General features: G+C 44.6%; 1 protein-coding gene across 1 annotated transcript in view; it reads right to left on the bottom strand.

The window, feature by feature from the left end:
• Positions 1 to 5,543: 5,543 nt before the first annotated feature.
• bckdhb (branched chain keto acid dehydrogenase E1 subunit beta) overlaps positions 5,544 to 24,683 on the bottom strand; it is a 68,459-nt gene continuing 49,319 nt past the window's right edge. Inside the window, exons 9-11 of the mRNA XM_076280936.1 lie at positions 19,401 to 19,487; positions 7,006 to 7,193; positions 5,544 to 6,002 (exon numbers count right to left, since the gene is read on the bottom strand). Coding sequence (XP_076137051.1) covers positions 7,053 to 7,193; positions 19,401 to 19,487 — 228 coding nt within the window. The 3' untranslated portion in view covers positions 5,544 to 6,002; positions 7,006 to 7,052. The remainder of the gene's footprint in view (positions 6,003 to 7,005; positions 7,194 to 19,400; positions 19,488 to 24,683) is intronic.

The following is a 24,683-nucleotide window of genomic DNA, read 5'->3' as shown; positions in this document are numbered from 1 at the left end:
CATCCATCACACAGAGAGACGGAGAGGGATGGAGTGTGTGTGTGTGTGTGGATGGTGCAGTTGGTGGTGGTGACGTAGACTTTGCTCTAAGTGTTTAGATCAGACAGACTACATGGATGCATCCAAAGATCAAAGCAGGGAGCCCTCACAGTTGATTCCCATCAAAGGAGACTCATTCAGCATACCATGCGAAGTGAAGTGAAGTGAATGGTTATGGTTATGGACATACAGGTCTGTGTCCAATCAGTCTAGAGTGAGGGCTAGAGGTGCTAACATTAATGTTTAACAGATCAAGTTATGTGTGTGTGTGTGTGTGTGTGTGTGTGTGTGTGTGTGTGTGAGAGAGTGTGTCTGTGTGTGTCTAGCCACCTCCTTTGGGGCATTCAGAATACATATTTGAGCAGGAGAGGCAGCTGCTTCAAATTTCTTAAAATGTTTCTTTTTTTTTTGCCTATTTCAAGTGGTGACACGAAATACAAACAAAGCGTAAAAATGAAGTTTCAAGCCAAGTATGGACATTTCTGTCAATGTCAAAAAGGGTTTCTTTTTCTGATATAAGAAAAGTATAGCTCTGCAATCTCTGAGAAAACCATCAAAAGAACAATCCTATTTTCAACTGCAGCTCTAGTCTTTATGTCTCGAGTAAATCATCCGATCTCCCTCTCTGTCAGGATCCCAGGTAAGTGCTGTGTGGATGTATGCATGTTGAGCGCGCTCCACCGTTGACCCCTTTATCTCTGTTACTTTTGTAGTTTGCTTCTGGCATAATCCCATAATCTTTGTGTTTCCATCACCAAGGAGCGATCTGAGAGTTTCGGTCCAGTTATCAGTAGCAGGTTAAGACAATGGAAATGTCCCCATCCTGACATTATGTTATCTGTTGACATTTATAAAGTCGTTTTAGGATGTATTACTTGTAGTTACTATAATTCAACTTACTAACACTGATGCAATAAAATACTTTTATTAAAATGCTAATGAGATGGGCTTGTGTATTCACTGTAATCTATGCAATTTGCATTAATGCAGCTGAATAAGCATAGTGCTGGTATGATTTTGATGTGAAGGACATGAGTTGAATACCCAGCTTAGCCCTGGCTCTAAATCTAACTTATGCTACAGTAATGATTCCCTATGCCTTTCGCCTAATAATCATGTTATGAAGGCTATGTGCATGTTCCATGTGTTCCATGTGCAAGCTGAGAGGTAAGCAATCTGTCACCTTACAGCTTTTACATATGTATGTGGTTGCTCCTACAGATCGGTGGCTTGGCAGCTTGTCATTGGCTGAGCACGGTATACATTATACCACCACTGAAACCATGGCAGTTGCCAGAGCAGGCCTTTGGAAATTCCCATTTCATCACACAGCCACAAGAGTCCAGAGAACCCAACCAAGAGCCTCACATATCCTAAAACATGGGGGCCAATCATCTCCTAAACACTATCATTTCAGCGAATGAAAGTGGAGACCGGAAGAAAAGGGAGGGGCTGGTTGAGAATGTCTGGCAGAATCTTGATAACTTTAAATAGCACACCTGACTGAAAATATTACCCCAGGCATTTGGAATGGCCAGCATCATCATCACTCAGCAGCAGATTGGACTGCCCCACCTGGCCTTTCTCCACCACTAACACCATACCAGAGCAGATTCATCATTCATAAACAGAAACACAGAAAACCAGCACTGGAGCTGGTCAATATTTTGGATGATACTGTTGTGTAAGACTGACAACAAAATGTCAAAATGATTTAGTGTTTGATCTTTTTCCACTGCCTCATAACCATCTGTATTTAAAAAATGATTGCCCCTCAGTTATGTTTTTATGATTATTTTACCTTAACTGTTTCAACTTCATCATTCACCTTACAAACATATCCATCACCATAACACATTAAGACAGGCTCACAGTAATGAGCATGTTTCCAACTCAAATCTTCAACCATTGCAAGGTGAGGACAGTTTCTTGAGCTCAAGGTTCACATTGAAAAACGCAAACAAGTCAGATGTGAATATCACATACCAGACATCAATAATTCAATTGAAATGTCCTGGTGTAAGAAGATACTGTTTGGAAGCGCCATAAAATAATACTTCACCAAAGACTAGCTTGAAACCCGAATATAACAAATGCTTTGGGAATGACAGGATTATTAACTGTGGGCAATTAAGAAAACAAATCATAGCAACACCCAAAGGCCAAAAATCTGAATTATCCAAATATCAGAACACAAAGTGAATGTCAAACTCTGTTGAGCAGTGGAGGGACAGACATTTGCACGCACACAAGCAGGGCTCATAATCAGACACACACATAGGCCCCAGAAAGGGTCCTGGTCACTCACACACACACACACACAGGCCCAAGGCAGGGGTCCTGGTCACTCACACACACACACAGGCCCAAGGCAGGGGCCCCGGTCCCTTACACACACATAGGCCATAAGCAGGGGTCATGGTCGCACACACACACACTAAGCAAGGGTCATGGTTACATACACATATACCCTAGACTAGGTTCACAGTCACACATAGCTTAGACAGTGGTCATGTTCTGTCCGACACAGACAGGCAGAGGTCAAATCTGCCGTTTCTCTCTCACATACACACAAAAATCAGGCAGAGGTCATTACTGCAGCCTCACACACACACACAAACAGAGACCAGGCAGAAGTAATCTGCAGCTTTGCAAAGACACACACACACACACACACACAGATCCCAGGCCGAGGTCATCTGTGCTGCCCCACCCCAGAGAGTCTTCTCTGGCCACAGCGCCTGGGGCCCAGCTTTCTCCCTGACCAAAATGAAAGACGCCAGTTTATCTTTATATTCCGTCTGCAGTTTGTGGTCGGCGTGCTTTTTCAAACACAGAGGATCGTCCCTCGCAGCTAACATGAGGTTGACAGATACTAGGTGATTAGTGGCATTGTCTCAATGGTTTATCCCCTTTTCTTTCTTACTTTTCTTCCTGTCTCTCCCTGTATCCCATCACCCACTCCCAAACCCTGCCATGTGTTTTCTTGTGTCCTTGTTTGCTGGCCAAAACCACAGAAGACCACAGTGGGTCACCACAGCAACTTCATTATAAAGACTCACGAAAACATCAGGGACACATCAGCCATCTAAAGAGCTAAAGAGAGCTACAGACGTACAGAAATTGAAGAGTTAAAGAAACTATTTATAAGGAGACTTGAAATCAAGAGAGTTAGATGAGTTAAAGAGAGTTTAGGACGGAGTTGATTGAGTTTAAGAGAGTGTGTAGCTTCCCTCCACTCAGGGGTGCCACTGGGGGGCAGGGGGTTAGGACGATTCTAAACGTCCAGCACTGACAGGGGGCCCCCAAAGAGCCCCCCACGATAATTATATATTAATATTGTCTGTCACATTTTAAGGACTTCACAGAGTGAAAGCCGTAAGGGATTCAGCTTAGCACTTCGGCTAAAAAGAGACGAGACACATCAGTTGTTTTTGGCTGGTGAGTTGCACTCATTTACGACCGATTGCCAGGCGTCATGCATGTACACACACAGACCCACAAATGCACAGATGTACGTTCCATCTTCCCTCAAGTTCTTCTGCGGTTTCTTGTGCAGATGGTAGCTGTTAAAGCTATATTAACAGGCTGTCCATCAGTAGCCCAACACGGGCGGTTTAACGCACGCATGAGCCTAATATATTATATCAGCATTTACTCATTACCGCAGGCACTTCTATCCATACGGACGGAGAGAGTAGGCCTAGGCCTTATACCACATTTTAAATCACATACAAATCTTTAGGCCTACTCAGTGGGTGACAAAGTCATGATCTAGTGGGTTGTTAGCACCTAGCTCTGTGTCAGGCTGCCAGGGAAGACTAGAGTGTGAAAGATACAAAGAAGGAATCTGCTGAGTGATAAACTCTGAGCTGTGTTAGGGCCAAGGACAGAGACACATTTGCAGAGGCAGAGGGAAAAGTGTGTTAAGCAAAACGTCTGCATTTCAGACTTCTTCGTCCCCACGAGTTTAACAGGTGCGATAATTCAAAATTCCTGTTATTTTCCCATAGGAAAAATCGCAAGATACCGCATCTCAAAGATGGCAACTTTTTTGTAGCCGAACAGAGGTCTATAGATAGTATAAGGTGTATGCCCCAAGCAATCAGGCTTGTGCAAAATTCCAGAATTGAATTGAAACTGGCTCTTAAATTCCAATTCAATTCTTAAATTTCACTTGCATTTCAATTGAGGTAGCCAACAGGAAGCAGAATTGCAATTCGAATTGTGCACAACCCTGCAAGCAATATGGCGGACATTGCGGTATCTAGCTTCTAATATCTAGTTTTCATTATGAAAGGGAAAGGCTCTGCTTTAGCCTAGAAATCTAGACGCGCCCCTAGCGGCAGCGAATTACATTTGCTGCCAGGGCTAGTCTAGCAACTCTCCGTTGGCTTGTGAGCTCCAGAAATCGAAACTTAATCAGGCCAATGAAATCATGTATAGAGTCGTTAGGTGGGCTTAACATAATGATTGATGGCAGAGTTGCAACGGTTTGGCTTGAATTCCCTGCTACTTGAAAACAAATAAGATGGATGTTGCTGCTGGCGAACAGTGTGACACGAGTTAAGCTTTTATTGGCAAACATTTGAACTAGCCAACTAGCTCCGCTGGTGGGAAACGCATGGGACTCATAGCGCTGTTGCTGTCCTATTGCGTGCAGAGGGAATTTGAAAGACAACTGATTATCCCGCCCCTCGGACTGAGCACTGCGAACGGTGAGTGTCCAGACCCTACATTTTAATGTAGGTCTGGCTCGTCAGGCTAGCTCTGCTTCTCATTGAGAGGCAAAATCCAGGGCTTTTATTTTCTTTTAGATCTGGTTTTAAAACCTGGAATTTAAAAGGGAACAGAACTTTGCTGTCGTGTCTCATCTTGTTTGTCAGATAAAAGGAAACTGATCAAACTACTGAATCACCACTAAAACACCCTCAATCAACCTATCATGTATTAAAATCTGTGGTTAAGGGATGTACTGTGCATGTTCTAATGAGATCAATGGCAGCTGCATTCTACAGCGCTCCAGAGTACTCTGTTCCGACTGAGATACGTGGCAACCACAGACTACAGTCTTAACATGTATAGGCTACATGCAGAAAAAAAACTTAAGGTGCCAAGATAGCAGATTAGAGACACACACACACACAAGTACTCAAAAGTACTTCAATATGAAACAAAGATGTCTATTGTTTGTCTTCTCATAAATTGTCTTGTATTGACTGGTATTATTCCACTCAGGCATGCGGTGTGCTTGTAGTCATGAATGAATGAGCAGTTGGACACAGTAGACTTATGAGGTGTACCGGTAATCATCTGTAGTTTCTTTTGGCCCTTTGAGACTGCCTTTACTTGCCTGCTTATACTGCATTCATCCTGAGGTATTTTGTATATTCCTGTATGATTCACTCCAATGTGCTTCATGCTAAACTGATTTTGGATTTGATTTGGGATTTGAAATAAAAACAAAACCAATAAAACACCACAGACACACAAACTCCAGCATATCAAGTTGTGACACTGCAAAATTTAACACTTTATTTCTTTAAAAAAAAAAAAAAAAGAAAACACACTTTCCCAGTGGCATGGCTGAGACAAGATGACATGAGATCACAACAAAACAGAGCAACTGACAGAAGGAAGGCACCAACACATTTAGCTGAAAGAGCAGAGTGCTAGAGTGAAAAAGAGAGACATTCAGCTAGCTATCACACCAATAGAATATCTACATGTTAGTGTCGGTGAATCGTGCGTTGCTCTCTAAGCGCCGAGTTCCAAAGTTCATTTCCCAAAACGTGTTTAAAAGGTTCCCCAGGGTCTTGTTGGCTCCATAGTAACAGTCTGTGCTTGTTCAGCGATCTTGCTGGATGACATTGGGGGAACCTCGCTCTGGCTTGGCCAGAGACAGATGGGAGGAGGGCAGAGCAGAGGGGAGGAGAGGAGACATGTTGTAGGTCCTAATGGTTCTGCCGGAGGAAGAGATGTAGAGCATGTTAGTCAAAACGGTCTTCACACAGCAGACAAAGAGCAGCTCACACCATCTCTCTCCATCTCTCTCACACACAAACACACACACACACACACACAGACACAGACAGACACAGACAGACACACACACACTCTGACAGAAAAATGAAAGACATAGAGGTAGGGAAAACAGTTTTAGTGAGAACGAGAGCAGGAGAGAGACAGTCAGGGAAAGAAGGATGAGAGAAAGAGTGAGAGAGTGACTGAGTGTGTAAATAACAGAATGAGAAGACAGGAGAAAGAGAGAGAGAGAGCGTGACCACACAAACAACAGGAGAGAGAGAGAGAAGAGGAAGAAAAGAGGGAGGAGAGAGCATGAGAGAGAAAGAGAAAATAAAATGTTTACATAAAACCAGCATATTTGAGAAAGAGAGAGTGAGAGAAAGAGAAAGAGAGAGTGACTGAGTGAGTAAACAAAAGAATAAGAGAAGACAGGAGAAAGAGAGAGGGAGCGTGACTGCACAAACAACAAGAGAGAGAGAGAAAAGAGGAAGAACAGAAAAGAGGGAGGGAGCATGAGAGAGAGAGAAAGAGAATTAAAGTTGCACATAAAACAGGCATGCCTGTAATGGAACAATCCCCTCTGTTTGACCATACTAAACTTTTTTACTGCACAAGATTTTTAATCTTTCATGGAACATCGATAAAGATGAGCTAGAGCCACAACACATTATAAAGCAGTGGGGTTAAAGAGTTATATGGTAAACAGGCAAGCTTCGCAGGCTGCAGAATTTGAACAAGTGATAAATATATTACCGGTAACAACATTAGGACATGATAAATACAAATAAATGAATGGACTGCAAGCATCTACACTTATGAAGAACACATGATGTAAAAGAGTTGATTTGCAACAGTATCCTGGGGCTTCGCTGCACAGAGACCCTATTAAATCACACATGCAAGCGCCATTGGGGAGCCATGGAGCTCCACCGTACATACATTTTCAGCAGCTCCTAAGCACACAAGGGAGGAAGGGGAGCGGGGGGTCAGTAGTTGATCATCCTCTTGACCGCGTCGAAGCACTTCCACTTGTCAGGGATGTAAAAGGGCTCAAAGATGTGTGGGAAGGGCGTGTCGTAGCCGCACACCCTGGCGATGGGGGCCTCCAGGTTCAGGAAGCACTCCTCCTGCAAAGAGACGAGCATCGGGGGGTCAGCAGGGGTGAGCACGAGGTGTCCAGTCAACACCTCACCAGGATGATGCCACTGGTGTCACCGTTCACTCAAACCCAGTACTAGGGATCGACCTTTTTTTTTTTTTCAGGGCCGATACCTATATCAATTATTACGAAAACAGGAGGCCGATAACCGATATGTAAAACCGATATGTCAGTTGTCAAGGGGGGTAGATAGTAAAGGCGATATGCTGCAAAAAATTCACTCAAAAGCATTTAATTATGCAAACTTTTCTTTTTTCTTTTGATATACAATTCTCTCAACTTGGACCCAGGGATTAAAGTGAAAAAAAATCGTTTGACTGAACTTTTTTCAGGCCATAAGTCATACGTTGTTCATATCTACCTATAGAGATAGCACCCCTTTTGCGGTCGCGACCTATTTGTTTTTAATGTACAAAAAGATGCAAACAGCAAAGTAAAGGGAGTATTCGCCTTATTCACACGCCGGCCATTGTTTAAACCAAAACGAGGCTACAGGGTACACTTACTATATAATTAATGCCACCTACAGGTGAATGCATAGAACATAACAATCCTATAGTTTGTGTACCCTGTAGCCTCATTTTAGCCGCCAATGGCCACCATGTGAATAAGGCGAATTGAGTGTTCTTGATTGAGATTGAGTTTTCCTGATGAACAAAAATATATTTTAGTACCATCCCTGACCATTGCTGATTAGCCATTGCTGTTCTTTTCTACTGCAGCAATATTGTAGAAAGGCTTTAACACACTCTTATTTAATTACTTCAGGCCAAAAGTGTTTAAAGGGGAGATTTTTTTCTTGTTAATATGCAATTCAACACCAAGTAAAATCTATAAAATCAAGTTTGCAAGACTTCCCATTTCCTCATCAAAGTAACGAATAAAACATTCTAGATATTGTTCATATTTCCATTTGTTGCCTCATCCGCATTTAATGAAAACATGGTAATTTTGAGTTTTACAGACAACTCAGTTTTCCAATGAGCAGCAATACTGTGTGTGCTCATGCAGGAGGTCTGCGCATTTGATAACGACGATCTGGAGACGGCGCTTTTGTCTTCAGCAACAGATTGTATAAGGTTGACAAGAGGTTGCGATATGGTGAAGGACAGGTGGTGTTGCGTTATGAAAGAACATGCGTAGCCTACTTTGTAAACGTAAAAACGGTCAGCCATAGATAAACGTAGCCTACCTCTGTCGTGGTGGCTAGTTGCACCAGGTAGGGAAGATGTCCTGAAGTGCACGAATGTTAACCTTATGGCGGTCTTCTGATTGGTGGCGTGCTAAAACGTTTTCCTATTGCATCCATAAACAATTTTCTTGCAGAGAACCGCGCAAAAGCAAACCCCTGGCACTTTAATTTCTTTACACCATGGCTTGTTAGTTCTCCTCCGTTTCCAACAGCTGCCCATCTCCATTAATTTTTTTAACTTTTGACACCTGCCTTCCTTTAGCAACAACGCATACATGACAGCTAGTGGCCTTGCCAAATAGACGCACACAAATCATGACGCTAATATGCGAGGTTCTGGTAGGCAGGGTTGGGTCAGATTACTTTGAAATGTAATCCATTACTGACTACAAATGACATGGCAATTTTTGTAATCAGTAACGTAATCAGGATTACCAAAAACATGTAACGTAATCTGATTACTTTAGGATTACTTTTAGATTACTTCAATAAATATGTCCCTTAAGTAAAAGACACCACCACTGAATTGATGAAAGAATTCTCATTCAGTTTTTCTGTTTATTATTTCATTACATCTAAGAAATCTCTTTGCTCTGAGTAAAGCATTCCTGTGTCAATTAGCTGATCTTTTCCTCTAAAAATCTTAATGTAGCTCTTGTCACCAGGTCCCATTGTCTGAAAAACACCCAAAACTAATACATTTCTATAGCTATTCTCCACTTTGGGGGTGGTATTTTGGTGGTTGAAATTTCCCCCATCCCAAAATCGATCACTTAGTCATCATGGATGTGATCATGGATCACTATTCTCCAAACATGCACAACTCATCACAAGTCATTTTTTGACCCAGGGACATGGCCTGAGATTGAATGACACCATGTCCATTTCAATTGTGGGGGTGAGAAAATTATTCCTTTAGGATGTTTTTCAACCAGGGGGACCTGGTGACTTTCTCAAAGTAAACGGTGACACTAAAACAAGAGGCTACATTAAGATTAGGAGGAAAAGATCAGGCAATGTGCCGAGAGACCTGCCCCAATAGTAAATAAGTTAGTAAGTAAGTATAGATACTCTTGATCCCTTGAGGGAAATTTGGTCTTCCAATCCGTGAATTAGTGAAGCACACACCAACCCAGAGCAGTGAGCTGTCTGCTACAACGGCGCTCGGGGATCAATGAGGGGTTAGGTGCCTTACTCAAGGGCCACAGCCGTGGATGTGGGCATGGGAGAGCAGTGCTCAACCACTTCCCCCGCCCACATTTTTTCTACTGGTCGGGGATCGAACCAGCAAGCCCGAAGCTTGTCGAATTAAAAGATAACTAGGCTATCATTAAAAAGTTGCATTGCTTGCATGATAAAATGTAATCAGGTAATCCCCAACAATGTAACTGTAATCTGATTACACAATTTTTTATTGTAATCTGGGCTGATTATAGTTACTTGATTTTTGTAATCTGATTACGTAATCCAGATTACATGTAATCCGTTACTACCCAACCCTGCTGGTAGGCCTACTGGTTATGGTTTTGTGCTATAAATTAATAATATTTTATAGCAACGTTTTAAGTTGACTATTTTAATTGCATGATTATTTTTTGTCAACATACACTCACAACCTACTGTCGTTGAAAGTGAGGCCCAAAATAGGCTACAAGGCTGTCTGTGCGTCACAAACACGACTGACCCCCTTACTCGACAGTTCGCGATGATGACAATATTATTATTATTTTATGTTAACACGCTCAGACAAAACCTGTCACAAAGAGGATGCTTTGCCATCGTGTGTGTGAGTGCACGAGAGGGAGAGGAAGAGGTGCATGCGTGATGGCAAGTGTTACAGTTGAACAGTTTAACAAAACAGTTTAAAAATAGTTCTTAGGCTATTTAAGCATGCAATTTGTGTCCATGTGTAGGCTACACTTTGGTGAGCCTAAAAGGCACGTTAATAGCCAGCTCAGCCAACTCCCGACGCGCAGCACCCGAGTTTGTAGCCAACTAGTAGCCTAGGCTAAACAGCATCAGCATCACTAACGTGCATCAATCGGGAATTCGCTAAAAGGAAGTGGGTGCTTTACTTATTGATCCGGATCAAAGAGACAATAGCGTCCAAAGTGGTGTTTTTGTAACTTCAGTGTAGATGATTCCGATTCATTGCAACTTCAGCAATGTAAGGTACCTTCCTTACCTTCGAAAAATAGCTCCGTACAGCTGAAGCCCATCTACACTCTGCCTCAGTGAGAATCCTAAACTTTCTCTGTGTTCAGTCTTCGATCCTGATTGGCTGTATTCGTGTTAACTAACAAATCAGACGGTGTAGTGGGCGGGACAATGCTCTCGACCACAGAGTAGCAAATGCAGAGAGTGATAGACGCTTTGCAGACAAAGGTGCGCGTTTTATTCTTTATCCATTTCAATATCGGCTTATCGGTGGAAAAAATGACCGATACCAATTATTATAAAAATGCTAAATATTGGCCCTAATAATCGGCCCGGCCGATAATAGGCCTTTATCACGGCAGCTGAAGCAGGGCTGTTCACTTCCCTGTTAGCAGGCAAACCACAGGTGTTCCTAAAAACATTAACGAGGCTTGACGAGGCCTCTGGTTGAAGTAACTGTGGCCGAATCTGACACTTAATTAGAAACACCTGTGCTCACACAGGAGCAGGGCTGTTCACTTCCTATTTCGGCGGCCGTGATAAAGGCCTATTGGTCGACCCCTACTCAGTACAGAAGACAATAGACCAGTTTGTCTTAGCTATTGGTGGTGAGTCTTTCTCCAGGCCATTACACACGCGCACACACACACACACACACACACACACACACACACAGTCCAGGCCATTACACACACACTCAGTCCAGTGTAAATGCAAATCTAATAGCCTCTGGCAAAAGAGCGCCATGAGGAAATGATCAGCTTTCTAAGGACTTCTCTCTGAACCTCCACAGGAGAGGCCTGCACTCCAGGCAGCCTCTGTGATGATGGTAGTGATGTGTGTGTGTGTGTGTGTGTGTGAGAGACTGAGAGAAAGTGTGTGTTTGTAACTAGGTGTGTGTGCGCGTGTGTGTGTGTGTATGTGAGTGTGTGTACAGTGTGTGAGTGGAGTGTGTGAGTGAGTGAGTGAGTGTGTGTGTGTGTTTGTGACTAGGTGTGTGTGTGTGAGTGAGAGTGTGTTTGTGACTAGGTGTGTGTGTGTGTGTTTGTGTGTGTGTATGAACAGTGAGAATATCTGTGTGTGTTAAAGACTTGCTGCTGAAAGACTGTGAAACTAATCCTAAAATCCCCGCAAGGTGTGTGTTTCTGGTTCAGTTCAACCCGAATGCTAGAAGTGTGTGAACTAAAGTAGCGAGTGACAGCCTTGAATCTCAGCCTATGGAAACAGCACAGGGAAAATGAGGACCTCACTCCAAGCACACAAGCCAAATTACTCTGGAATATCAATCCAGGAACTTTAGGGAGACCAGCTTTAAACTATAAATGAAAAGCCATTATTTTAAGGTAAACAAACTGCATTGTGTTGCTTTAAAGGTCTACTGAGAACCTGTAATAAATTCTAGTCAAAGGCATTCTATGAATGTTTCTCTATTCTTAAAACACAACCAGAAGAGTTTAGATGAAGTTGAAATCTTTTGCTAGCTGTTCAGTTCATTATGAAACAGTGGAAAGCCTAGAAGCAGTGCCCTTTTGGGGTCTGTGCCAACGCCGGCATCCTGGCACGCCTTTGCCCCATCAGCTGCTCTGTGCCGTCTGATTGGCAAACGCCCTGCTTTCTGCCCTGCTAATGAGCGATAATGAGCTTTTTAAAGGGTGATGCATAGTTTATGGATGCATTCTGCACCGGGCACCTCCCGCCACCCAATTCCAACACTACATCTGGATTAACTGAGCGACTGGGAAGAGGAGAGCAGACATTGTAGATTTGATTAGAAGACAAGAAAAGAGGCCGGGGAATAGAAAGGGGGAAAAGACTGAGGCCAAAAGAAAAGAAAAGCTCAAAATAAAATAGGAGAATACAGTAAAAGACAGAGAAAGAACTGACAGACTAGATCAACTTGAAGGAGTTCAGTTCTGGGTTCATCTTTCTTTTTGTCTAATGATGGAAGAGACCGTGATTTATCCCCCCCATCGTCATTGTCATCTCCCACGCATGACAAAGATGGGAAAACTCAAACTGATTGATATGGGACAGCCACAACTAAGAAATACAACACAGAGGGGTTAGGCCAAACGCCAACCTTGTAAACTCTGAACAAATATGAGGACTGTTCTGTTGGAGGACTGTTTAATATGAATTATGACACTATTCTGTGGATTTACCACTGATTTCTCCTTTTGTTGTACCTCTGACAACAGCGTGGGTGGAACAGTGAAGGTTCTGGGAATGCAGTTTCACCTCGCGGGCAAAAACCGCTTAAGCTTTAATGAAGACTTAATTTAAACCGTAAGAGGCTGTAATCGCACTCCACGCCAGGGCTCAGAGGACATTAATAACGTCGTCTGGGGAGTCTGGAGCGTTTTAATGCATTCAGCCTGATTCAATTATGCAGAAGAGGACGGGCTGTGTTATGTGTATTATGTGATGAGTCATCCGTGTCCAACACCTCCGTCTGTCAGCTCCATGGGCTTGAGCTGTGTCCAGCCCCTAACCCCTTGTGTCCTCTCGAGTGCAGGTGGCCCAATCCCTCTGGGGGAAAAGGAGGTGAAACTGAACAGCTGTCAAGAGCGACTCTGAGAAACGGCTGAGAGTCTGTGCTACATGGAAATAAAACGTGTTCAGTCTTTTATTGTTTCATTTTATTGTTTCAGTGGGTTTAATGTGTCTACTATGTTTGCTTACAATGTTTGCTGTGATTTATTTGGATGTTTACTACGCTTCATTCATTTGTACCTGTAATCTGGCCTTTGAAAATGACGATACCCGCAAGGCCGTAATCATATACTTTGAGGGAGACTTCAACCGCCCCCGAATATTCAACTATGCTCAAAATATCAGGAAAAGACAGCAAAACAGACAGACTGTGCAATGTTATGATGCCATCCAAGGTTATCTAGAAAGCTGTCACACTGCACTGTGTAAAGGTTGTTTACTGATTTCAGAAGTCGAGCAAACACATCTTCCTCATAAAACTGAATACACGTCCATATTTGTTTTGTTTAACCCTGGTACCATCAGTGCAGCCATTGGTTGTGTTGAACGCACTGCTCCATCGGTCATCATATAAAGCCTTCACCATGCCGGATAAGCAATTGTGATTGGATCCTGGGTTTTCGGTGATTTGGAAACGTGTGTCTATTTAATCGCTTTCCAGTTGGACCTGCAGAGCAAATTCAAATTTGCTGACAGGTTTGTCTGGGTTCAACCAGGCTAGAAGATCATAGCATCAGGATGCACTCGAAAAAAATAACCGCTTTGCCGTTTTCATCCATATTTCATCCATATTTCTCTCATCTGCCTAGAAGGCATTTATCACGTGATAGTAGTCAACCTATGCAGTTTTTATGTTTAAAAATGTAAAAAGAAGTTGAATGATTGCTGACTGCTCTTGTGTGTGTGTGTGTGTGTGTGTGTGTGTGTGACACAGCGTTTGAGTGGGAGATGGAAGATGGGCTCAAGCCCTCTTTCCCAATAACATTCTTTCTCCTCTTCACTTCGACATAAAACGGCAAATGATGGTGACAAGAACACATCAAAACCCTTTTCGCCTCATAATTCCTGGCAGGTGTAATTTTCTTTGGCCTCTTACGAGAAAATACACCTGCCAACCGGATAGTCTCCAGTGAGAAACTGTATTTCTCCCCCTTGGGGAAGAAGCTTTTTTTGTCAATTTTGAAGCAAAAGCTCTGTAAAGCCCTCATGGCTAAATACTTTTACAGGAAGAACTCTGAAGAGCTGTGTCTGGACACTCCGCGTCTCCTCCTCCAACTTCCGGAATGCTCCAATTTCATTCTAATCAGAGTTTCTCGCCGGGTACTGCACACATTATTATATGCAACAGTATTAAATATTTCAAATGACATGGCAGACAAGGCTGGATCCACATTTTAAAAATAAAATTGAAATCTGCAGTCATATATTTTGTCTGTATTCCTTTGGAGACAGAAGTGAGGGAGAGGAAGAGAGAAACAAAGAGAGAGAGAGAGAGGTTTGTCTGCGGCAGCCACAGATTGGAGAGTATGGAAAGTGTAGAGTGACAGAGAAATGGCAATATTACTGACCATGGGTGCCAAAAGAGACAGTAGCACTCTTGGCTCACCACAAGTCATATGAGGACAGCCACATTCTAGAACATTCTGCCTGCCTGGCAAAAGAATATTTGTTTAAATCCAAATGGACAGTCTGTGAATGTTCTCTGGAATCTTTCAAAAGCACATTTCCATGAATCATGCTGTCAGACCATATTTTAAACTATCTAAAAAAAACATGTTTTTCGATGCAGTTATGTTGTTTGCAAGCACAGCTTAATGTTATTCAATGCACATCTAAACAAGGAGAGGATAAATATTAAATCAATAGATAATACTGTGAAAGAGTCATATTGTAGAGTTTTGGTCTAAAATTAGTAATCAACCTACCTAAAAGGCATGCAAAACCCTTACAAAATATCACCAGTCTGGTTGACAGTCAAAGACTTTGCATGCTTTTTTTGAATCTTTTAACAATATTATTGACAATTACATGTTGTGAACACCTCTCTCACATTTTTTAGGGGCAACCCAAAGCACACAACTATAGCCATGGTCAGCTAGTGGGAATGATGCATTTTCTTCACTTGACCATACACCATCTACATTAATTTAAAGAGGATACCAAATACAGTTGCTCAGAAAAAAAAAAAATCACTCTCCTCCAATCCATCTCCATTCTACCTCAAATCAACAAATACCTTTTACCATATCGACCTTCCAAAGTAGTACTTGGATAATCTAATTTATAAAATATTCAGAGAAAAAAACAAAAAATGTTCACAGACTTGGGGAAAGAGATTTTGGGGGGGATTAATCTTAAAAAAGTTCATACTAGAGGGTTAAAGATAAAGCTAATTTAGCTCTTTACCTTGATTCCTGTTAAAAACAAGGGTTGGGTCCAGAGTCAGCTCTATCAATGTGTGAAACTTAGAAAAGAAATTCTAAAAATGTTTTTAAAGCCCAATTTAACTGCCCTATTCCACTGGTGCATCTGGCTAAGGAGACCATATATACCACCAGACTATAACAAAGACACATTGACTATGGACATAAACCTCTTATGGAAGTATTGCCGGCAGTTTGGATCACCACAAAATCTGAGATGGTTGATATGGAATGAGACAACTGTTAAACACAGTAGGTTGCAGCAACCACAAGTGAATATTTGCCCATAACAAAGGCCATTCTTGTTATGCAACACTGGAGTCAAGCTGTGAAGAAAGGGTACCATTTGCCCTTTTTTCACTGAGGTGATGACAAGCTTTATAACAGGCCTACAAGGCCTAAAGGTCTGGGAGGCGTATAACTCTGCCAGTGCCTGCTTCTAATTTGGCCTAGATGAGCAACATATCCGCTGAAGTAACATGGGTTATGGGTTGGGAATAGAAGGAGGGAAAAGGACAAGCTTAAACCTCAGTAAGGAGTGAGAAGCACACAAGATGGAGAATTGTGTATATTTTGGATGGAGTGGAATGGGAAGAGACCAAGTCAGGAGAGAGATTAGCTCTGGAGGGGGGATGACCATACTGGATGGAGTGCGCAAAGAGAAGAAAACTCCAGGGGAGAGAGAAAAGCGAGTTGGACGGAACAAAAACGGGTTTGTAGATGGCAACTCCGTAACCGATCCGGCATGATGTGAGCCACTGATCTGGTTCTGATTGTCCCGGCGTTTCACGAACACAGAACTTTTGGGTTTCATCCTCCACCAGCAACCGCTGGGCCTGAACTGGACCCGTCTGCTTTGAAGTGCTGCCCGTACCACTGCCTCGGCACGAGGGGAGCTGTTTGCTTTCACTTACATGCTACATATTCCTCTTTATTTGGAAATGACGAGCTAATGACTGGGGAAATAAAAGGGGAAGCATCACAACATGAAACAAGTCAAATTAAAGGCAACTTGCCCATTAAAAAATAAATAAATAAAAGACATGTGAAGTGGTGGTGGGTCTTTTGCGATCTATATACCAGTGGAGAACGACGACTTTGAAAACAACCCGTTTATTGTGGTTAAAGGGAAACTCATTTGGAGATTTCAAAGCAGCCTTTTGAGCGCTGTAACATTCAGAAAGTTGTAGGTTTAATGACCAACAAAGGACTAAATGCCGGCTTTACGAGGATCCATACCGCTCTTCCTGTGGTGTGTGACCTACTACATGCTGCATACACACAGATAATACAACACCTGGAGATCGGTCAGCAACACACATGTTGCAAATCTCCTCAGTTCTGTGACGACACTGCATACCACCGCTCATACTCTACAGCCGCGGGTGGCAAGGCATCTCACTGCAGTCTACTGACTATAAGCGGAGACGGAGAGAGAGAGAGAGAGAGAGAGAGAGAGAGAGAGAGAGAGAGAATAAGAAAGATAAATAGCGTGTTATCCGTTCCACAGAGGATCAGGCTACATCTACAATCAGCAGACCCGTTCATCTCACATCACTCAAACCGAGTGACACATTCAATCAACCGATGGGAACATTGCGACTCTGCCTCTGGTATCCCAATTAACACAGGACCAGCAGCACATTTAGACAGGGCAGGAATGGTTCACCATTTCACACTGGTTATCCCAGTAGTCCAGAGCCTCCCCTTCTTTCTCTCTCTCTCTCTCTCCCTCTCTCTCTCTCTCACACACACCTCAAACCCAAGAGATATGCACAGGACATAAGGCCAGGATAATCATTCACACCACATCGGCTCCATTCAGCCCACCAAGAATAACTGGACTAGGACAGTTCCAATACTTCCATTTAGCCCAGAGTAAAAGAGGGAAAATCAGGGATAGTAGAGAGAGAGGGGGGGGGAGGGAGAGAGACAAAGAGGGAGAAATAGCAGCACAAATCGACCCCAAGACTTACTTCTGTTCCAGTGGCCTGTCCAGGAATAACAGGACCAGTGCCTTTCCCCATCCCCTCATTATCCCAACACACACACACACACCCTGCATATGGAGTTATATACGCACACACATCTACCTGAATTTGCACAGAGGGAGTGGAGCATGGATGTCATGAAAAATCCCCTCTCCTCAAGGCCAACACTACCAGGCTGCACATGCACATGCACACGCGCGCACGCACGCACGCACACACACACACACACACGCACGCACGCGCACACACACACACACACAAACTTCCCTTTCATGTGCCAGCACAGTGGCTGCATTAGGCGTTAAAAGCACTGGATCCATGTGTGTGCCCATAAGGAGGACAGAGCAGGATAATTAGGGAAGGAAGGGGAAAAAGAGAGGGACCTGGGGAGAAGAAGGGATGGATTGGTAGAGCTAAAGAAAGTAGAGAGAGAGGAAGACAAAAAGAGTGGTTGAATAAATGAGAGAGAGAAAAAAAGAGTGTTAGAAAGAGAAAAAAAGAGAGAGGGAAAGGAGAGAGAGAAGAAGAGAGAGGGAGACGCTGTCCAGCTGCTTCTCAGCTTGGAGTGGAGGGCTCAGTGGGCTCTCGCAGTAGCAGTGGTCGAGCACTCCTGAGCTTTTTCATTAGCGCTCCTGATCCTGAGCTCTCCTCTCTCTCGCTCTATCCGCCCCCCTACCCCACCCGCCGGGGCACCTCATCTGCACCTCCTCACCCCTGCTGTTTGAGCTCCTGCCGGATGTGTCCCATTGTGACGGTGATTTACCTGTGAGTCATCTCCCGGTGGTGGCACCAGGGTCACGTTTCCATGACGGAAACAAATAAAAAAAAAAAACGCACCCCTTCCTCGCCTTGGCAACCACCCACACTGATGCAGGTGGACTGAATCTCGAGTGGTCAGAGAGCTATTTGGCTTTGCTAAAACCAGGCAGCGCTCCCAGGAGCGAAGTCCATTTCTTGCTAATTGCCGTGCTGATGGAGGAGCAGAGGTCACCTGGCGCACTTTGGTGTCTGGAGAGGTTTCTCGGCTAACGCCTCTACCGCTAGAAGCGGTGCGCTTGTAAAGCTGTCACCGTGTGGCTCTCCACTCCCTTTTAAATCCAGAACTTCGAGTACAAGTCTATGCGTCTGTATTCTCACGTCTATCGTAAAAACAAAAAAATTACGAGATGGTTAAGTAACATGTTTAGCCCACATGGTGGTCTTTTCTAAGCAATGCTTTAACGAGGATTAAGTCTCACACACACACACACACACACGGAAAGCAGATGTGAATTGATGGACACTGAAAGTGCTGGCCTGAACTTGTTGGAGTAGTGCAAGAGAGTGAGAGAAGCTCAAGAATTTGGGATGTTCCAGAAGGTTCCAGAAGGTTTCCTCCACTAACAAACTTGTGATCAGATGGGGAGGTGCCCTTGCCAAATAGCCATGGGAGTTTATCATCAGCTGAAGTGAATTCGTGGAGAGGAGGAATGAGAGGCCACTGTGAGGCATGATGGCAGCTTGTTCAGAAAGAGACGGCTGTGAGGGTCATCACTCTGAGCTGATTATCACAGGGTCAGCATGCATTTTACTGCTCTCAAAGACAACACACACACAAATAGAGACTGGCAGGGGAATAACGAGAAAGGGCAATGGAAAGAGAGAGAGATAGAGAGAATGAGAGAGTGAGAGATAGATAGAGTGAGAGATAGAGAAAGATAGATAGACAGATAGATAGATAGATAGATAGATAGATAGATATAGATATATATATATATATATATATATATATATATATATATATATATATATATATATATATATAGAGAGAGAGAGAGAGAGAGAGAGAGAGAGAGAGAGAGAGAGAGAGAGAGAGAGAGAGAGAGAGAGAGAGAGAGAGAGAGAGAGAGAGAGAGAGTGTGTGGCAGGACGGCTCTTACCTGCACCGTAGAGCTGATCTCTGCAGCAAAGCCTCCTGTGACTGGAGCCTCATGGCTGATCAGGAGTCTTCCTGTTTTTGCCACTGACTGAAACACACACACACACACACACACACACACACACACACACACACACACACACACACACACACACACACACATTACTAACACGGTAGCATGACATGCATATATAGGCTGACAATTGCTTTAATGCTACATACTTCTTTCATTAGATTAATTGGAGCAATGTTATCACACATATTCAGAGACATTCTATTTCTATTTTGACAGAAGTTCTAGTGAAAGATGGGTATCTGTCAGTAAGTCAAAGATACCCTACTTGGGCATTTCTGGAAGATGTGCTTACGCATGTCACATTTCCATATAAAATACACATGCAGTGCAACAGAAGCACACATTCTCTCAGCTCTGGAGTTCCCCAGGACTTGATTCCATGACCCTGTCACTGCTAGACACATAAAAACTATATTTAATTATAAGCATTGCTTTTCGTTTCTTAACCTATTTCATGTTCTTTGGCTATGAGGGAAAGATTAGCTGCAGAGGACATCCATGGCGATGATGTTTATGATTTGTTAAGATTTATGGCCCTGCTTGCGGGCCTTTCCAGCATTTGGACTGGACATCAAATGGCAATGGCAACAAAAACAATACGGGAAAACGGAAAGCTGAAACAAGAGTGCTCTCAGGCCGAGACCGCTCCAAACGCAAAGCTGAAACAAGAGTGCTCTCAGACCGAGACCGGTCCAAAACCCACTCCGACTCACGCCATTCTATCACAAATGTTCAGCCTAACCTAAGCATGTTTTTCAGACAGCACAATAATAAAATAATAATAAATAATAATAAAACAACTAAGAGGAATCCAGCTCGTCGCACTACTTTCACACCATATTAAAAAAGCATAAAAAGGACAGACGTGTCTTTTTTTTAGCAATCCTTACACCACTGACAGCTGGTCTCGACATCCCCGACAAACTCGGCTGCAACAGTGCGGCTTGGAGCTGGCAAACTGTGAAGGCCTTGGCACTGGTCCTCGAGGCCAGCCAGGCCCTTTGTTTAGTGCTTAGGCCCCTAGAGGCTGGTTTCACCTCGCTGGAGGACGCAACCCTGCAACCCTGCATCCCTGCACCCGACCGTATGCCCTGGGATGTCATGTCGCTTGACAGCAGCAAGCACAGCAATTAAACTGGGTGAAATTGTTGGCTTGTTCGGACCCACAGCCTCTGGTTTTGCATCCAATACTAATGTAATTTACTGCAAAATGCTGGCACATCTAACAAAGCACTGACAAAAAATGTGCGCGTACAGGCAACCACACGGTGACATATGCGTATACATACTCAGAAATGGGTTGAAAGGGGGTTCAACTTGCCAACTTATCTTAACTTGCCAATTCTGACAGAAGTGCAAACTGTGTTTTGAGGCAAGTATCCAAAATGTCCAAATAGCAACAGTACATACATACACACACACACACACACACACACACACACACAACAAGTGCCACAAAAGACTAAGTCACATTTTTACCACCTGGCCAAACACACAATCTTAAGCAAGGAGTTTCTCGAAAGCACCAATTTGCATGCCAGTGATATGCAACAACACATACATCGCCTTTTCACACACATACACACACACTTATTCACCAAATACGTTCACCCATTAGCCTAACTGACTAACTGACCAATTAAAAAATCTTCTAGACACAAACACAGCACAAACAACACACACACAGTTTCTCTCGACAGACCACTAGCCCAGTAAAGAAAGCTGACGACAGCCATTAGGTCAGCTTCTCGACGACTTTGCTCAGGCCTCGTCTCTGTTATGTCCTTGTGGCCAGTCTGAGGGAGCTGGCAGGGGCTGTGTGGTGTCCAGCCAGACCACACCACTCGGCTCTCTGATGAGGCCCCTGGGGAGGCACAACTACCAGCAATACACAGCAGCACCACCGGCTACAGCAAGTAAGTAGCAGGACCAGGAAACGTAGCAGGACCAGCACATGTAGCAAGCAGTAGCAATACCACATAGCCACAGTAGCAATACCTAGTAACAGAAGTGCCAGTACGATCAGCTAGTTTTAGCAGTACCAACTGCAGTAGCACTAATAGTAGTACAGTACTACCAGGAGCCGGCCAGAGATACAGTATACTTGCTTTTCACAACATGTTTGCATGCATATGATGCCATATGTAATCCAAGATGGCGGCGCGTACACACGCAGCGACCTCTCTCTGTCCCAACCGTACGGTGTTTTGTTCGTTTAAAAAGTGTTTGTCCGAAAGTTTTACGTGTTCGTCTCGTCTAACTACGTCGTACTACAAGTACAGCAGACAGTTTTTAATTGACATCTGCAAAAGCAAGTTTTGCAGCGTTCTGGACTTTGCAACAGAGACGCTAAAGGAACTCGGACTACTCCGGCCTGCAACAACACCGGACTCGCCTGCTACTCCTCCCCCGGAAAGAAAGCGTCGGAAGCGGTGTGCGAGGAAGCAGAAGAGGGGCAAGCGCGGAGGCGTCCGGGCCAGGCTAGCGGCCAGCCCAACTCGCCCAGCCATACCATCCATTCTCCTGGCAAATGTACGATCACTGGACAACAAAATGGATCACATACGACTGCTGAGATCAACGAACCGGACAGTAAGTAACTGCTGTGTGCTTGTCTTCACTGAGACTTGGTTAAATGACAACATTCCGGACTCTGCTGTACAACTAGAGCAGCTAGCATGCTATCGAGCAGACCGGGCCATTGTAAAGGGAGGTAAATCACGAGGAGGAGGAATCTGTGTTTACATCCGTGACGAATGGTGCCGGGACACTGTAGTAGTATGCAAACACTGCTCACCACTGGCAGAGTTTATGATCATAAAGTGCCGTCCCTTTTACCTGCCAAGGGAAATTACTGCGATTCTGCTAGTCGCAGTATACATCCCGCCTACCAACAACAACAACGATAAGAACGCGGCTCTTAGTGAACTATACCAGGCTGTCAGTGAACAACAGACGGCACACCCAGACGGTTTCACCATCTTCACTGGAGACTTTAACCATGCTAACCTTAAAACTGTACTTCCAAAGCTTCACCAGCATGTTGATTTTCCAACAAGAGGAGATAACATCCTGGACCTGGTCTACACTACACACAAAGGAGCATACAAAGCCACCCCCCTCCCCCACATTGGACTTTCAGACCATATCACTGTTATGCTAATGCCCGCATACAGACAAAGGGTAAAAGTGAACAAACCGGTTCGTAAGCAGGTAAAAGTGTGGCCTGAGGGAGCCTCCGATGCTCTTCAAGACTGCTTTGACACAACAGACTGGGAAATGTTTAAGCAGGCAGCCACTTACAACAACCAGACAGACATAGAGGAGTATACAGACACTGTAACCTCTTACATCACCAAGTGCATCGATGATGTGACCCACACAAAAGACATCATCACTCGGGCTAACTGGAAGCCATGGCTGACAGGGGATGTCCTCAGGCTGCTGAGGGCCAGAGACAAAGCCTACAGAGCTGGGGATGAAGCTGGCACGAGAACAGCGAGAGCCAACCTGTCCCGTGGCATCAAGGAAGCAAAAAAGGAATACACTCACAAGATAACCACCCACTTCAAAGACAGCAGGAACGCACAAAGCCTATGGCAGGGCATTCAGGCCCTCACGGACTACAAGCCCGCGCCACAGAGCTGCGAGAGCAACATCCCTCTGCTCAACAACCTGAACCGCTTCTTTGCTCGCTTTGAAGCACAAAACAGCACTTGCCCACAGAAGACCCATCCCCCTCTACATGAGCAGCCCCTGTGCCTCTCTGCCGACAGCGTGAAGAGGACACTTGCTGCTATCAACACCCGTAAGGCAACAGGTCCAGACAACATCCCTGGTCGTGCGCTGAAGGACTGCGCAGGGGAGCTTAAGGATGTCTTCACAGACATCTTTAACACTTCCCTGAAGCAAGCCATCGTCCCATCTTGTTTCAAAGCTGCCACCATCATACCTGTGCCGAAGAAAACTGCTCCATCCTGCTTCAATGACTACCGCCCTGTGGCACTGACACCCATCATCATGAAGTGCTTTGAGCGGCTTGTCATGTCACATATCAAATCCATTCTCCCCCCCACCTTGGACCCCTTCCAGTTTGCATACCGAGCCAAACGGTCTACAGAGGATGCAATCTGCTCTGCCCTCCACCCAGCCCTCACCCACCTGGAAAAAAGAGACTCATATGTGAGATTGCTGTTTATAGACTTCAGTTCTGCATTCAACACCATAATACCACAACAACTCATCTGCAAACTTGACAAACTGGGACTCAGTACCTACCTCTGCAACTGGCTACTGGACTTCCTCTGTCAGAGGCCTCAAGTAGTACGTGTTGGCAACAATACCTCAAGCAGCATCACACTGAGCACAGGGGCCCCCCAAGGCTGCGTGCTCAGTCCGCTGCTCTTCACCCTGCTGACGCATGACTGCACTGCAACCTACAGCAACAATCACATAGTGAAATTTGCTGACGACACAACTCTGGTGGGTCTCATCACCAAGGGCGACGAGACTCAATACAGGTTGGAGGTCGACCATCTGACCACGTGGTGCAGGGACAACAACCTCCTGCTGAACGTCAGCAAGACCAAAGAGATTGTTGTTGACTTCCGGAGAGGTCACACCCAACACCTGCCACTGACCATCGACGGTGCTGTGGTGGAGAGAGCGAGCAGCACCAAATTCCTGGGAGTGCACATCAGTGAAGACCTCTCCTGGACCACCAACACAGCATCACTGGCGAAGAGAGCTCAGCGCCGCCTGTACTTCCTGCGGAAACTCAGGCGAGCAAGTGCTCCACCAGCCATCATGACCACATTCTACCGAGGCACCATTGAGAGCATCCTCTCCAGCTGTATCACTGTGTGGGGCGGAAGCTGCACTGAATACAACAGGAAAGCCCTGCAGCGCATAGTGAACACAGCTGGAAGGATTATTGGTGCTTCACTCCCCTCCCTGAAGGACATTTACACCACCCACCTCACCCGCAAGGCGACCAAAATTGTGAGTGATGCAAGTCACCCCGCTCACAATCTGTTTGATCTACTGCCCTCTGGGAAGAGGTACAGAAGCCTGCGCTCCCGCACTACCAGACTCACCAACAGCTTCATACACCAAGCTGTTAGGATGCTGAACTCTCTCCCTCCTCTCCCCCCTCCACCCTCAGCTACATAACATCCTGGACATTGGACCCACAATGGCCGCCTGCAC

This window comes from Alosa pseudoharengus, unplaced genomic scaffold (genome assembly GCF_046254945.1).
Source record: "Alosa pseudoharengus isolate Yale_2024_CS ecotype anadromous, Long Island Sound unplaced genomic scaffold, YU_APseudo_1.1 YU_APseudo_1.1_scf_12, whole genome shotgun sequence".
NCBI lineage: Eukaryota > Metazoa > Chordata > Actinopteri > Clupeiformes > Clupeidae > Alosa > Alosa pseudoharengus.
This window is presented reverse-complemented; position numbering and strand designations above follow the sequence as displayed.